This window comes from Epinephelus moara, chromosome 18, assembly GCF_006386435.1.
Source record: "Epinephelus moara isolate mb chromosome 18, YSFRI_EMoa_1.0, whole genome shotgun sequence".
Classification (NCBI taxonomy): domain Eukaryota; kingdom Metazoa; phylum Chordata; class Actinopteri; order Perciformes; family Serranidae; genus Epinephelus; species Epinephelus moara.
This window is the reverse complement of record NC_065523.1, coordinates 13,266,437-13,282,218: the sequence shown is the minus strand read 5'-3', so window position 1 is coordinate 13,282,218 and position 15,782 is coordinate 13,266,437. Positions and strand designations below refer to the sequence as shown.

General features: G+C 42.2%; 1 protein-coding gene across 2 annotated transcripts in view; it reads left to right on the top strand.

Annotated features, from left to right (window-relative positions):
* Positions 1-9,917, top strand: part of syt3 (synaptotagmin III) — a 41,031-nt gene extending 31,114 nt beyond the window's left edge. Inside the window, exons 9-13 of one of the 2 annotated variants that reach the window (XM_050069847.1) lie at positions 541-661; positions 2,940-3,111; positions 3,844-3,973; positions 6,073-6,166; positions 7,611-9,917. In XM_050069847.1, coding sequence (XP_049925804.1) covers positions 541-661; positions 2,940-3,111; positions 3,844-3,973; positions 6,073-6,162 — 513 coding nt within the window. In that variant the 3' untranslated portion in view covers positions 6,163-6,166; positions 7,611-9,917. Of the gene's footprint in view, positions 1-540; positions 662-2,939; positions 3,112-3,843; positions 3,974-6,072; positions 6,167-6,636; positions 7,344-7,610 lie in introns of those variants that run through there. The other variant, XM_050069846.1, reaches the window with a different exon arrangement.
* Positions 9,918-15,782: the final 5,865 nt, after the last annotated feature.

Here is a 15,782-nt window from a genome sequence, read left to right as displayed (position 1 = left end):
GTCTTAATTTTTTTTTGGCATGGATGTTTCATTTATTAAATAAGTTCAAAGCATCAGCCTCTCAGCGCATTTCAGTGTTTCACTTGGGGAAGTATTGATTAGTGAGGCTCAAAGCCACTAAGGAGTCATCATGCCACAGTGTGACCTGAATACCACTGGTGTCATTACTGTGGTGCCACTGAGACCACAGGCAGAGAGAAGATCAGTAGATGGGAGGGGAGGGAGAGATATAAAAAGCCTGAAGAATCGTCACCTCTACTTAACACTTTCCTTCACTCGGGGACATCGACAGATTGGCATATGATTCATTTACAGTGACGGCATTTCCCCTCTGCCTAAACACTCTGCCTGTCTGCATTAAGACGCCGGCTGTCGGCCACCGTCAGTCACAGATGTAGTTCTCATCTGGCCATAGACAATCAAAGGATGTCTGCCTGTTAGTGTTTTTCCTATCTGGCCGTGTGTGTGTGTGTGTGTGCGATCACAGTGCCCCTGTTCCATTTCTGATCCCTGTCTGTATGTGTGTGTGGTGACCTACAGGAGAAGGCTGATCTCGGGGAGCTTAATTTCTCGCTGTGTTACCTGCCCACTGCAGGCAGGCTCACTGCTACAGTCATCAAGGCCACCAACCTCAAAGCCATGGACCTGACTGGCTTCTCAGGTATAGGATTAACACACACACACACACACACACACGCACGCACACACATGCACACACACACACACACACACACACACACACACACACACACACACACACACACACACATCATGCTGCTGCGACACCTCCAGCAAGTCGTCTGACAGGAAACTCATTAAAAGGAAAAATATGACAGAGAACAGCTTTAACACTGTCTGGGAAAAAAAACAGCCACTGGTGACGCATGATGATTCCTTGAGTTCTTTTAGGTTTATGTCTTATTCTGATTAATAACTGGCCACACATTCAGAGGCAGAGGCATATTTCATATGTAAACGTCACAAGTGTATATGAGTCACTGAGTGTATATGAGATCTTGTTCTCAATTGACTTTTCTGGTCAAATAAATAGATAAATAAAATACGCATGGTGCCAGTTTCTTGGACAAAAAGAGCAACTGTTATTCGGGTTGTGGACTCGAGTCAGACTTGAGTCACAAATTTGATGACTTAAAATGACAAAATCAAAAGCACTTACAAATCGACTAGTACTTTCACAGTAAGCCTTTCGACTTGAAAATACTTGATACCTTTCCCCCGCCTCAAAGATTAAAACGTATCTCATTTAAAAAATGTGCCAGGAATTAATTTATTTCCCATCATTACCAGAATTAATTCCCCAGATCTCCTTCATTTGAACCAATCCAATAACATCCAATCAAATTGAAGAAAAGAACCATGAAGAACTAATGTTACGTTACCTGCCAGTTGCCATTTCATTTGCATACAAAAACTTTTCAGTGGTTAACAAAAACCAAATTGCAGTATGTAAAACATCTTGGTTGAAAATGACATGCGGAGATACAAAAACTTCCAATTAACATTTTTTAACAAATACAAAAAGCAATCATGATTTCTGCAAATGTGTTATATTACTGTTCAGTCGTTAAAGTGACATTACATTTGGTGGAGAGTGTATTATTGCTTCTTCAGGCTGCGAAACTCAAAGTTAAGGACTTGGGACTTGTCCATCTTGACTTGGGACTTGTAAAACAATGACTTGGTCCTGCCTCTGCCTCTGACAATGACTTGGTCCTGCCTCTGACTTATGGTATTTAACACCAAACGAAGAGGCAGAGTTTTCCCCACCAACGGCAGCCTCAATGGACCAAAATGCAATGCAGCTGCAAGATACAGCATGTTGCATTTTGACTGAGAGATGCAACCTCTCTTTTGTTGTAACCCTCTCTTGCTTTTACTTTTATTATCATTACAGTTCCCTCCTCCTGCAGGTTAAACCAACAAGCTTTTGCAAAAAAAAAGAAAAAAATTAACAGTATGAAATTTGTCAGAACTGAGTAAACCGAACAAGTGAAGTAGAAGGAGATGAAGCATGTTAAGAGAAAGTGCAAAAAAGTAAATTACCATACATCTTTGCTAAATAATTTCTGAAGTGCATCGGGCATCGTGAGATAGATCGTTTCTAACCATGTTAGAGAGGAGAGTTCAGATTTTTCCTTCAAGAAGTAGAGGCTGAGGTTATACATTATGAATATATTACCCGGAGGTAGAAAGTTTATTACTTACAAACACAACAGTGAGTAAAAAATGGTTACAACATGTTTTGTTGCAAGAAAAAGCAGCGGCAGGTGTGGCACCAACGATGTTTTACCTGTGAGACTGATGTAAAGCAATGTGATCGCTAATGCTAATATTGAATGAACAAAGGCATTATGATGAGGTTTTATTCTTTTGTTATACTTCAGTTTAAGACCTGATGATTGCAATGGCAATGCCCTCTCAGATTAAATGAGATCTCCGATGGTAATGACCACATGCCGTAATTATTGCCACAGTGATCCCGAGGTGATTGCAGTGCCTTTAAGATGCTTACAAATGCTGCATAAAAATGGAGTCGTGGGTGTGTGTGTTTTCCCTGGCTGCTGTCACCGAGCTGCACATGTTGAATGGATAACTGAAGTGATTCAACCTGTGCTGCTTTTCTCCCTTTGTGTTCTTAATCCAGCTTTGCCAAGGTGACTTGATTTTCATGCTTTTTATGTGTTACAGATGCGGATACCTGTGAGCATAATACCTAACAGCCTTTGCAGGAGTCCCCTCCTTATCTTTTTCTCTCTGCTTCCTCCCCCTCTTTTTCTGTCTCCCCCCGTTGTCTTTCTTCTTCGCTGCTTCTCATCCCCATCCCTTCGCTTTTTTTCTCTCCCACTACCTGTCTCTTTTTTCATGTCTCCCATCTTCCTTGTCTTCCCCTCCCTCCCTCTCGCCTGTCTCTCCTTTAGACCCGTATGTGAAGGCCTCTTTGATCTGTGACGGGCGGAGGCTAAAAAAGAGGAAGACTTCCATTAAGAAGAACACACTGAACCCTACGTATAACGAGGCGCTGGTGTTTGACATTCCCAATGAAAATATAGAGAGTGTATCCATCATCTTTGCCGTGATGGACTATGACTGGTGAGCAAGCTGAGGTGCTATTATATCGTAGCATGCCCCGGGGGCTTTAACATGAAACTGATCATTACTGTGAAGCGTGCTGCTCATTGAATGTGTGTTTGCACATGCGGTGTGATGTGTGCTGTTGCTTTTGGGTCGTCACATTTCCATGGTGTTGCGGCTGTGTTGAACACGCTGAGGGCCCCCCTCATGAGTCAGCCTCCTGGTGGACGTTCCCTGTTTTACATAGACGGGCGCCTCATGAATAAGCATGATTTATGCTAATGGTGAGGGAAGAAGTGTAACCCTGCCAGTGTTTGTCTGTCTGACGCTGGCAGCAACACTTGGCTGGTTGATGTGTTTGTGTATAGATGCACCGCCTTCCTATTATGTAGTCTGCCCTCCATTTGGCATCTCCATAGGTGTGTGCTTTTGTATGTTTGTGCTCGTGCCTGCTCCCCTACTGACATCAAGCTTTTATGCAGGGCTGTGTGCATTTGTGAGCTGCTATTCAATATCCTTCCTCAGCCACTGTACTGTTTTCCCAGTACTCAAGGTTGATAAATGAGACTCTCTCTGCCTGTTTCTTACAAGCCCTGTCTCCCTCTCTCTCCCTCTCTGCTTTTTTATATCCTCGCTCATTCCCTTTGTGTGCCCCTCCCTCTCCGCCTTGTTCTCTCTCTCTCTCTCTCTCTCTCCCTCTCTCTGTCTCTGTCTCTCCTGTCCTTGCTGCTATCCCTTGCTGCATGTCAGTATCGGTCATAACGAGGTTATAGGGATGTGTCATGTGGGCAGTGAAGCTGACGGTCCAGGGAGGGAGCACTGGACAGCCATGCTGGCCAATCCACGCAAACCAATAGAACACTGGCATCAGCTTGTGGAGGTAATGAGCATATGATCATGTGTGTTCATGTGTGTGTGAGCGTGACTGTGTGTGTGTGTGTGTGTGTGTGTGTGTGTGTGTGTGTGTGTGTGTGCATTCATGTGTCCTGAATATGATCTCATACCACATATGTTAGGTTCTGTTGGTCCAGGGCCTGATAACTAAAATTATTTTATCATATGATGATTATCGTTATCATTAGAAGTAGTAGTGACTTAAAGCATAACAATAGTAGTGATAGTAGCACTGGTATAGTTACATAAAAATAAAGGTGATAAAATAATTATTCAGGTGTTTTACTTAAGATGAAGAAGCAGTACCAATATTTAAAAATACTTAATTACAAGTCTCACATTCACATGAAAGTTTATAAGTAGAAAAAACAGCCCACTATATTTTCAAAATTAAATGCACCCAATAAGCAAAATGGGCCATTATGTGGAACAAATTTTAATTACTGTATTGTTGGGTAATTAATCTGTAACAATAAATCATATTTTAAAAGCAAATTAGCTGTTTTTCATGTTATACTCGGGTCAAAAGAAAAGTGATTATTAATTATAGCTGCAGAAGAGTTTTAAATGCAATATTTTCCTCTGAAATTTTATGGCATAATATGGAAATAGTGCTCATTTGCTTTTGTTTGAGAGATAGATGATAAAATTGATACCACTCTCATATCTGTGTAGTAAATATGAAGTTACCAGCAGCAGGTACTTAGCTTAGTTAATCCACTGTTAAACCCACGGATGTATAATAATAACTAGATACTGGATTTCAAGATGGCGCCTTTTCAGTCAGTGGAGCTGCTTGCCTGGTGTATGGCAAAAAAAAAGTTTCTGGCTTTCAGGTTTACTTCTGTGGTAGAGACAGTAGTGTTTCTCCTGCTGGTGAGTTCCCGCTCTGCTCATTGTGATGATTTTTAAATCACTTTCCTCAGCTCAAGAAAAGTTTAAAAAATAAAAAACTTATATGGATCAAAAATTCATAATAGAGAAACTCATAATTGACCTTATTTGCAGTTTGCGGTCAACAGCAGCAGTTTTGGAGGCGTCTCTTTTACAGTGGCGGTCTATGGATTACACATCTATATGATTTTTTGCTGCAATACTGCATGTCGACGCTGGGGAAATTGGTAGCAAGGCTGAACGGTGCTTTTGCCTAGATAAACCACAACATTTCTTTTTTTACACTTTTTTTTTGTGCGGATTAAACAAATGAGATAGTATGTTAATTATATAACCTTTAAAGGTGCTGGTAGGTAAATTTTGTTACCTTTGGACTGAGTCAAGTGAGCTGTTTGCCACTGTTTCCAGTCTTTGCGCTGTGCTAAGCTAACTGGCTGCTGCCTGTAGTTTAATATTTAGCATAACAAATAAGATTGGTATCAATCTTTCCATCCAACTTTCGGCAAGATAGTGAAAATAAGCACATTTCCCAAAATGTCAAACTATTCCTTTAAGTACAGGACATCAGTAAATGTACTGACTTGTTTTTCAACGCTATGTTCAGTGGTAATAATGGTCGTGGTAGGCTACATGTAGCAGTGGTACTCTAGCATAACAGCAACATTAAAGGAACTCTACACAACATTTAGAGCATATCTATAATTCAGAGTCCAATTCAGGTCGTGTCCACACGGTTGTCAACATGAAGATGGCTGAGCAGGTGGCTAGCAGCTAATGGTGTCTACCTTTGGGAGAAATGGAAGGTTGGACCTATGCCTCCTCAATGATGCTATGCGGCATTGTCAGCGGTAACCACAGGATGAGTGCAGTGCAGTAGCTAGCCAATAGGATACACACAAAGGGACTCCCATGCACTGACATGAATGCGCTGCTGGACCAGTTTAACACAACAAAAAACAGAGAAGCTCAGATCACAACAAACACAGAGGGAGTGTGACTTCATCCTCTGGTCAGGATGCCATTACTCCACTATGTCTTTACATAGCAAATATCCATGTGCTGCCATGTTATGTTCTGAATGTCACATACAGCTCCTTAAAATAGCGCATTAAAATTCATTCATTTCATCTGAATGCATGGTTATTTTTGTCATGAAGAATTAACAGAAGCAAAATCTCTATTTCCCCGCAGGAAAAAGCAATTGGTACATTCGTGTCGAAGACTGGTACCACATCCTCCCCAAAGCCGCACATCGTGGTGGACAGTCCTCACTCTGATTAAACCTGTAAGCCTCTCCTATTTTATCAGACATATATATGTATTTTCTTATCAGCATGCTCGCACACATACTGTAGCATTATTTTCTAGGCAACAGTGTATTTAAATTTGTGTCACCATTCCACATACAATTCAAAACCTTTTTGATTTCTTACCACTGTACTGGAATCTTAAAGTACATCCACGTACTGTGCAGCAGATGCTCTCAAGTGAGATTTACACAGGAAAACTGGTAGAATCTTTAAAGGCATGACCTAACTGTGAGTGTGTGATAAAGTGGAAGCTGTGGTGCTGTCAGATGTAGGAGCTCTAAGGCAGAAGCATCTGTATAATCTAGATGTTATGGGTTATGTAATGCATCTCCCCCTCCTCCCTCCAAACTTACAGTACTGCATACTGTTTATATATTCTTCCCCCCCTTCTACTGTCTCTCTCTTGCTTAATCTGCCTCCTCTCCCTTATCCCCTCTTTCCTCAGGTCATTATCATCTATCCAGCTCCAGACTTTCCTTTCTTTCCTCTCATCTGTGAATAATTCTCTCCATCAAAGAACGAGAGACGCGGAGACACTGCTAGTGTCCAACTGCTAGTGCTGTTTTGCTCCTGCTAATGAATCCTCCAAGTCCTGTGCTGTCGTTACCAAGCCAGGGGGTTAAAAAAAAAACTACATCCATCACAAGCTACACTTTGAGCATCAGACTACACATTTACAAACACATGCAGACACTAAATGGTACAGTAGGACTGGTTTCAGGTGTAAATTTGGGATCTAGCAAGGGAGCAAACACACATAACTCACACACACATACACACACACACACACACGAATACACACAGAGTTTGTAGTATGTGCGTAGTTCATGTGTGCTTCAGAGTAGTGTAGTATTTCATCTAGGAGGGAGTGTGATGTGACTTTTCTCTCTTGAAAACAAAAAGAAAAAAAAGAAAAAAAGAAAGCCATCCTAGAATGGTCATTTCAACCAGGACCAAAGGTTCATGCCCTTGTACAGACTATAAAAGAAGAAAATCACTATGTCGATATTTTTCTTTGCAATATTGGTGTACAGTATGTGCCGTACTGTATGGGAAAAAAAACATCTCACGTAGTACTTAGCAGGACAAAAAATACGAGGTGGATTCTCCAGGGCCATTTTGGACGCCTTCTTCAGGCTCAGCATCGTCTTGTTTCAGACTTAACTCGCTTATTTTTCCCCAGAGGAAAGACGACAAAGCGTCCAGTGGTCTTTATTGATGTCAGAGGAGCGAAAAAAATAAGGACAGACTCATTGGTTTAAGCATGTTACGCAACCTTGAAATGTGTCCCTCTTCCTCAAGCTTTTTGTCACCATCCTCATGGTGCTCATCGGTATCTTTTTTTTCCTCTGTTGTTTGTTTGATACAGTACACATATAACCATCAGGTAAGGAGTTTATTCATGCCATTTTTTTACAGTCCACTGAGGATGCGATGGAGTGAGCTTCTGAGAGACATGGACTGTTTGATCGTCCTCTGCTTTCTGGCCAAACTGGCAGACTTTTCCTAATGTAGGACTACACAGGTTGGATGAAACCTGCGTTTAGGATTGGACCAGCATCTGTTTGGAGTGCACTCACCAGAGGATGTATCCCACGGGGAAGGATATCACCACTCTATCTTATTTTTCTATCATTCCAGGACTTTTTTCTGTTCTTTTTCTTTTCTCAAGAAGTCATTGTCCAGCTTCAACTGAGAAAATTGTTATCTTCAAGTCCACATCATGTCTCTGACAAGACTTTAGGAGGACACACACGTCCGTGTTGCTTTTATTAGTGTGTGTTTCCGTGTTTGTGGGCGTGTTTGTTTTGTATTTGTGCGCGTCCGTGTGTGTGTGTATGCCTGTGTGTCACTGTGACCTTGTGTGTGACACGTTTCCGTGCTCACCCCCTCCCTCGTCCTTTTTTCTGTCTCTGCCCCCACCCCGAAGCCCCCACCCCACTCCCTGAAATCCCGGCATCCACAGACTGAAACGCTTGTCTCGGAGCCAAACGTGTCTTCTGTCCTGTGTCTTAACAAGGAGCCATTTTGTGTGTGTGCGTGTATGTGTGTGTGTGAGTGTGTGTTTGAGAATGTGTGTACTATACGTGCCTCATTGCACTAGGTGGGGAAACACTGTCTTTCATAGACATTAGTTTGTATTGTCTATGTCGTCTCTGAAATCAGCTGCCAATCATTCAACCCTCCTCTCCTCTCTAACCCTTTGCCTGATGTAAGTAACTGTGTTGATTGTGTACTTCTTTCAGTAATTTGTGTACTGTATGTCCGAGGGAAAAACCAGATGGCACAGTGATTGAAAATTGAATTGTTGGGTGTGTTTTTGATTAAATTTACGAGAAGGAACACAAAAAAAAAGGAGAAAAAAAAAAGAAACAAACATCCGAGGCTCATTTGTTACGGCCTACAGATCATGACAAATTTACATCCCCTTAGAGCGAGACAACAGGGAGGAGGTGTTGTGAGAAAACAAGCGCCTGGAATTTCTGCACTTCCTTTGTAAACCGATACAGACTTATAAAGCCATGTCTGTCACCGCTACTACGACTACTACTGTAACCTCAGCAAAACAACAGTACAACACCTCACTACAGCTACTTGTATTGCAATCGTTGCCATTTCTCTCTCATCCTCTCGCACACACACTTTTATGGAGGAGTGTGTGCGTGTTTCAGGGTACAGGGATCTAGTTTCTTTCTCTTTACCTCTGGTCCGTGCGAGTGCAGTAAGACAAACTGGCGTGCTTGATCGGGTATACGGGAGGCAACACATCCTGCATCATACCTGCAAGTATGCTGTGTGGGTTGTCAGCTGGTGGATTATCGACCAGCTTGTATAAGTAGATATGGTATTGATCCATCGGTCTCGAGGCCCCATAATTCTCTCTTTCCCAGCCTCTCTCTCTCTCTCTGCTTGTGTCTACCCTATTTAGCCCTTGTGTTACTGCCTGGTGATAGATTACAAAACTCATAGTGGAACCAGCACATTCCCGTATTCTCTTCCTCCCTCTGTCCGCCACCCTCCCCCCCTTCTCTTTCTGTTTCTGTCTGTCTGATTACTGTCTGATTACTCATTCTCTCCTCCAGCATTCCTTACCTTTCCTCCCGCTCCACTCCTCCACCTCCACCTCCACCTATCCATTCCTCGCTCTATTTTTCTCCCCACCCCACCACCTTCCAGCTCCCTCCGCTATCTCGCATCCCTCCATCTTGCCCTCTTTCTTTCTGTGTACGACACCCCCCCCCTCCTCTGCCCCTTCTTCCCTCCTCTCTATTCTCTCTCGCTGTCTTCTCGTGTTAGTGCAGTTCTGAATGGTCATGGGGAAACATGTTTGCATGCTTATATTAACATGAATGATGTCAACTTGATGCAATGAAAAATTATATAAGTGATGCTTTAAGCAAAATCTGACAATGAACTTGATACTAATACTACTAATGACGACTAAATGGAGACCTAGCAATTGTTTATCTCTGTGGTCAAAAACAACGATGATGAAATAACATTGTTTATGCTGTATTTATCTCGAAATTGGTATTCTTTTTTTTATTTTCAATTGTTTTTTTATATATATATAATTTATTCAAGAGGTTTACTTTTTTATTGGTTAAAGCTGAGAATTTGAGTGAGGGGTTCAGTCAGGACAGCTGTACCAGGTCGCAGGATATTGGTGAATGTGTAAGTAACAGTGTGGCTGAAGCAAATGATAATGGAAATAAAGGAAATGTATCATCCAGCTTCGTGTTTCTGACTTCTTTTAATCCTCTGGGTGGAGAGGTACAGGAGGTGGTGGAGCTACTGTCACACATCCCAGGCAGTGTGCTATATATAATATGCAAGGCCCTGGGCATTTCACATGTACACAGTCTATATTTGACTCAGGCTTGGGAGGTAAGACACTCTACCTGGACAGCAGAGGCCTGGACCCAACTTTTTTTTATCACCAAGCTCTCTGACTTTCTGCTGTGCATTAAGTCGTGTGTAATTATTCAGCCACTTTGTCATGAATTCTTTATTGTGGCCGCATTTTGCCTAAATGCAAAATGGAGCACGGCTGCCTGCCCTGTGTGCTCTGCTCCATCTGGCCTCCCTACTCCGATTTGGTCCCCTTTTATTTTTAAAACACTCATATTCTTTGCCATGTGGTTATTATCTCTTGTTGAAGCGAAGATGCACACCAGCAGCAATCTGCAACTCCAGCGCTTCGGCAGGGAGAGGAGGAAGAGCTCAGATGTGCAGAGGAGTGACAGAGGAGGAGTAGGAGAGGATTAAACAAATGAAGGAGGATGACGAGTGGGAGAATGCCAGAGTGGAGGAGGAGGAGGAGGAGGAGGAGGAGGAGGAGGAGGACACAAATGGGAGAACCTGGAGAAGAGATGGGGATAGCTGCATGCAGGATGTGTGTAAATGTGTGTAGAAGTGGAGACAGGAGGTGTATATATAGACACACTCATCATGGGGCACCTGCAGCATACTGACAGTGTTAACAGTTGAAGAAGAGCGAAGCACACACACACACACACACACACACACACACACACACACCCTGATCACGCGTGCACATACACACGTGACAACGCACCAGTTAGCACAGCTTTAACGCTGTAGACTGTTGAGAGAGAAAAGTGGAAGGAGGGGCTGAAGGGGGGGGGGGGGGGTACTGCTGTCTCCATGGCAACGTTCCCACCGTGCCAAAAAAAAAAAAAATCATTTAGTCGGAAAGACATTTCACTCAGTTCAGTGAGCTGAAAGAGGCAGAGAGGGAGGGGGAGCACGTTAGAGACTGGGGGAGGTGTGTGTGCAATATAGAGCTGTTTGTATCACACTAGAGGGATTTATCTAAAGTAAGCTGACAGCCAGGCGTTAGCTCATATTGCTAATACATCTGATTATTATCCATGATGATAATGCATTCCCTTGCATCATTAAAGATGAATGCAACAGCTTTGGGTGATACTTTGGTGTTACAATTTTCTTGATATCTGCCATTCGCACGCACACATTTATGTGACATGTCAAAATTCACTTGATACCGTGACATTACCTGCACCACCTACATGCCGAAAACCTTTCGTGACTGGGACTCCAAACTTTTGTTTTCTGATCTTGAAAGCACTCTGCAAAGGGACTTCGACCTTTATATAAGGCCGCTTATTATGCCGCGTATACAGTTTTTAACATTTTATTCCAACACTATAAATAATACCCCAAACCTTTCAAAATAATGAATTCAATGAATGCATGCAAGTGGAAACCTCAACCACGTAGGAGTATTAAAGTAGCTTGCCTCTGCAGGGGGAACAGTGTTTTAATACAGGAGCTGGGCCCCAGGACCTGACCTTCTCTATGAATTGCTTTCACGGGAGAATTTAATGATATTCACCTAACAAACAGAAACTTATGTGAAACATCATTTGACATTATATCACTGCATGGCCTCACATGCGGAATGCTAAAAAGGAATTTGTGAATGTAGATTTCTTTATAAAATGAATAAAATAATCTTGCCATTTAGGGAATGGCAGGAAAAAATCCATATTTGAGCCCCTTTTTCATTACTCACTACGTCATTGGCACAGCAGCGGTGCCAGACTCTATAGAAAAAGCCCCAGAGACTGGCAGGGGAGGGTACTATCACAGCATCCCAAATGCTCTGGGTAGTTCTGGTAACCCATTTGTGTGGATGTCAGTGTATCAGCATGCTGGCTGTGATTACCTGTTGTGAGCAGACCATCTGGCCCTCAGCATCCCAGCTGGGTACCACGGTCAGGAGACGGATTGTCTTTACCACACCACCTGGACCTCGCAGACATGGAGCGCCAAGGCACCAACCATATTTCTCATTCATATTTTATTATGTCATTCTCTGACCATACAAAAAAACAAACAGGGAGGAAAAAAACAAAACATTGTCTGGTTTTTCCAAAAGGCACTCCCGGAGAGCAGGCTTTCTGTAATTGCTTGGCAACTGCTGGCACTGTGTGTGTTGAAGTTCAAAGCAGCGAGACACACAGTATATCCCTCAGAGCGGCAGAAAGCATCAGAGTTGCAAAGTAAAAGGGTGCCTACGCATGCACATTCACACACATACATACACACACACACACACACATTCACGAACCATTCTGTCAGTTTAATTTGGCCACGTAGCTCAGTCACAATAAAAAAATCTCTGTGTGGAGTTTAATTGTTGCATCCATGGGGTAGCCTTGGGCGTAAACCTTCCCTCAGATGAACTTTTCTTAGGTCGCTTGAAGCAGCCCTGTTACTGACGCCCAAATGGAAAAGCTGCTTGAGCCCACAGCTTGTTGCCCTCCCTAGAATTTGGGTTAAATTGATACGGAGCATTGTTTCTGTGGGAGGTTTTGAGTTTGATGAGTTCTGAAGCTCTTTGCTGAACGCTGTGCTGAGCTGACTGGCTGGCAGTGCCACAGGGGACTACATGCTATTGTTGGACCCACAAAAACAGTGCGATGATGTGTTACAACTACAGGTTAGCCGCTGGTGCATTGTGCTGATCTGACAGCAGGTTAGCATGCTGATTGCTACTGTTGTAATTTTGCTGTGATTCTGTTTTCAGCTCTGAGGATTTGGAGGGGATGGGCATGTGCTGAGGAGGAAAGATTACATGAAAAAGCTAGAATAGGGAAGACATGCAAGCCAGCTAAAGCTGACAACTAGGTCCAGTGTTTCAAGTATCAAATCACCAACATTTTATGTTCACTTTGACAACATTAAGATATTGTTCAGAAGAAATGAATTTCAAGAAAAGAGACTACAATACATCATGACTACTTTCCCTGGAGCTTTTTATCTTTGTAACTTCACTCAGTCTGAACACATACATTCTATATATACATCACCTCAAGGCCCTTAAAGTTACAATCAGTAACCTTGACTCCCTGATAAAGACCAGGCATCTACTGTACTTACTGTAGATATTTGCTGACATCTTCTGGAGATCTGGTTCAACAACACTTAAAACATTAAAGGACACAACACTAGATAATTTCCTATGTTGTAGGACAGTGTAGTCTGAAACCAATCTGATACATCTATAAAGTCTAGGACTGATTTGTCATCAGCAACAGAGAATATTCCATACTGAAAGGCTTATATGATCGGTCGATACTTCTATTTCTTTGTGTCTATAAGAAGTCTGTACTGAACTTTTGCCTTCATCGAATTATGGAAGCTGAGAACAGCCGTGCTCGCAATTATTTTTCCAAGGCTGTTATCTCAAGATCACAAGTTAATTATTTCGTTATCTTGAGAAAACAAGATAATCAGCCCGTTATCACAAGAAAACAAAAGGTTATTTTCTCTAATTAGCTACTTATAATGTATATCAGAGACCGGGAGTGCCATGTCCGGATGCATAGATGCTGTCCTGGCAACTGTAGCAACTGATTTAAGCTGAAAATGTCAGATCAAGGAGTACCCGTTATTGATCAACACATCAGACTGTACTGCCATCAAGGTCTAACACGGGCAGAAACTGCATTGTGTCTCACTGATAGAAATAGCATTCAGATCAGTTAATGTCATTTTATGGAAAAAACTAGCCCAGCTGCGACTTCACAGGTATGAATCCTCCCTGACAGTCATGACAGTGATCTTACAGGCTAAAATCAAGTGTGATCAAATGAACCAGACACTCATTTTCGATCTAGAGAAACAGAATTTGTTTTCTTGTGGCAAATTTTCTCATCATTTCGAGAAACGAGCTCTGTTATCTTGAGATGATGAAATAATTAACTTGTGATCTCGAGATAATGGCATTGAAAAAACTATTGCAAGCATGGCTGTTCTCGGCTTCCGTATCAAATGCACACATCTTGCATGATTTTCTAATGGTCCCTGCCAAACTGTAACATGCTCCAGAGGAATTATCTATAATGGGCTGATTCTTGAATGGTGCATGTTTCAGATGTCACCTCACAGCAAGAAAAACGCTGAAGGTCAGTATTCAGCGAGGGCTGGGGCCTAGCAGGGCCATGGCATCATTGATTTTGCTGCTGTCCACATAATGTCAGAAATATGTTCATGTTTATGATTGAAATTCCCTCCAGACTGAGCATCAGACAAGTCTTGGCTCCACTGTTAAATTCAACATGTTTGTTTTTATCAGACAAATCTGAACATCTTTAGCTGATCAATAGACCAAAACTGTTGATCATGTTTCTGTCATTGTAACCTGTAAAAGTCAGTCAGTGTGAAATGAAATGTTTGTTCATTGCCACTCGGGATTTTAAAGGTCTTGTGTCGAGTCTCAGTTTTACTCTTTAAAAAAGACCCCTGCTCCGTCTGCCTCAGGATGGCCATTAGATGGATTTGAGGCAGATGTGATAACAGATGACCTTTCTCATGACTAATGCCACTGGCGGAGCACTTTCAAAGAGTGAGGTTAAGAGGTTTAAGCTAAGATAACATTCAGTGATGACCTCATGCCTCCAAGCTTCATTTACGCTCACTGTGGGCATCTATTAAGTGCCTTTGTTTTAGAGGAAGCAGCTAGCTCCATAGAAATACAGCCACGGAAATGGAATAAACCGAGCTTGGATCTGAACTGGATGCACAAGAATAAATAATAAACTGACAGTTTATCTGAACAATATTAGTCAGCCATCATCTCGGTTAGGTACAGTTGGGCTGCACATTCATAATTTGTCTTTATAGGTGTCTCTAAAAAGTCAATCAGACAGGGCAATCAGACAACAAGCCTATTCAAGAACAACATCACTGCAACACATCAGTCCATTTCTCTGGCTTCCTGTGTGTCAAAGAATGAATTTACTATGCTTTTACTAAATGCTTTATAGAGGATTGAATGGTTTAGGGCCAAACTACATTTATAAATGCTGTAATGTTATGAGCCGTCCACACATATGGTCATCTGGGACACCAGGTGCGCTTACTCCCCAGAGACATAACCTAACACAGTGAAGATGCACCTCTCATCTGGTACATTCTCTCAGGGATCTTGAAACCTGCTCCAACTCTCACTTCTTTGAAGTGAAGGTTTAGCATTCCTGTTTGCCATTATCTTCATTTTGGGCCGTTCATTCATAGGTTATTTTACACTGCACGGTGGTAATTTATGTGCCAGTGTCCAAATGTTCTCTTTACTCCCTTCTCTTTAAATCATTTTTGTCCTATTATATTGTTTCCTCAATATTTTATGATGTGATGTCTTTGAGATATATTTCATGTGAAGCACTTGGATTTGCCTTAGCATTTAAAGGTAAAATGAGATAAGCAGTGGTGTAATGGTAGTTGATGTTGGGTGTATTAGGTAGATGGGTTGGTTACTAAGGAGGGGGAGGAGGGTTGACTGTCCCATGGCTTTTTGTTTGATATGTGGGTATACTGTAAATATCCAGAAAAAGAGGTGTATAGTGTAAACCCTTCACTACACCACTCAGGATAAGCCTCTCACAAAAGGGCAAATTCGGGTGTTGCTGCAGCACAAGAAAGAAATAAGGACTGTCCTTTAATCGTCAGATGAAGGGGATGGCTGGGGTGTGACTTTTTCTTTTTTTTTTTTTTGACCTTCCACAAAGCTACAAATATTAGTCCTTGAGCCTCTCTGTG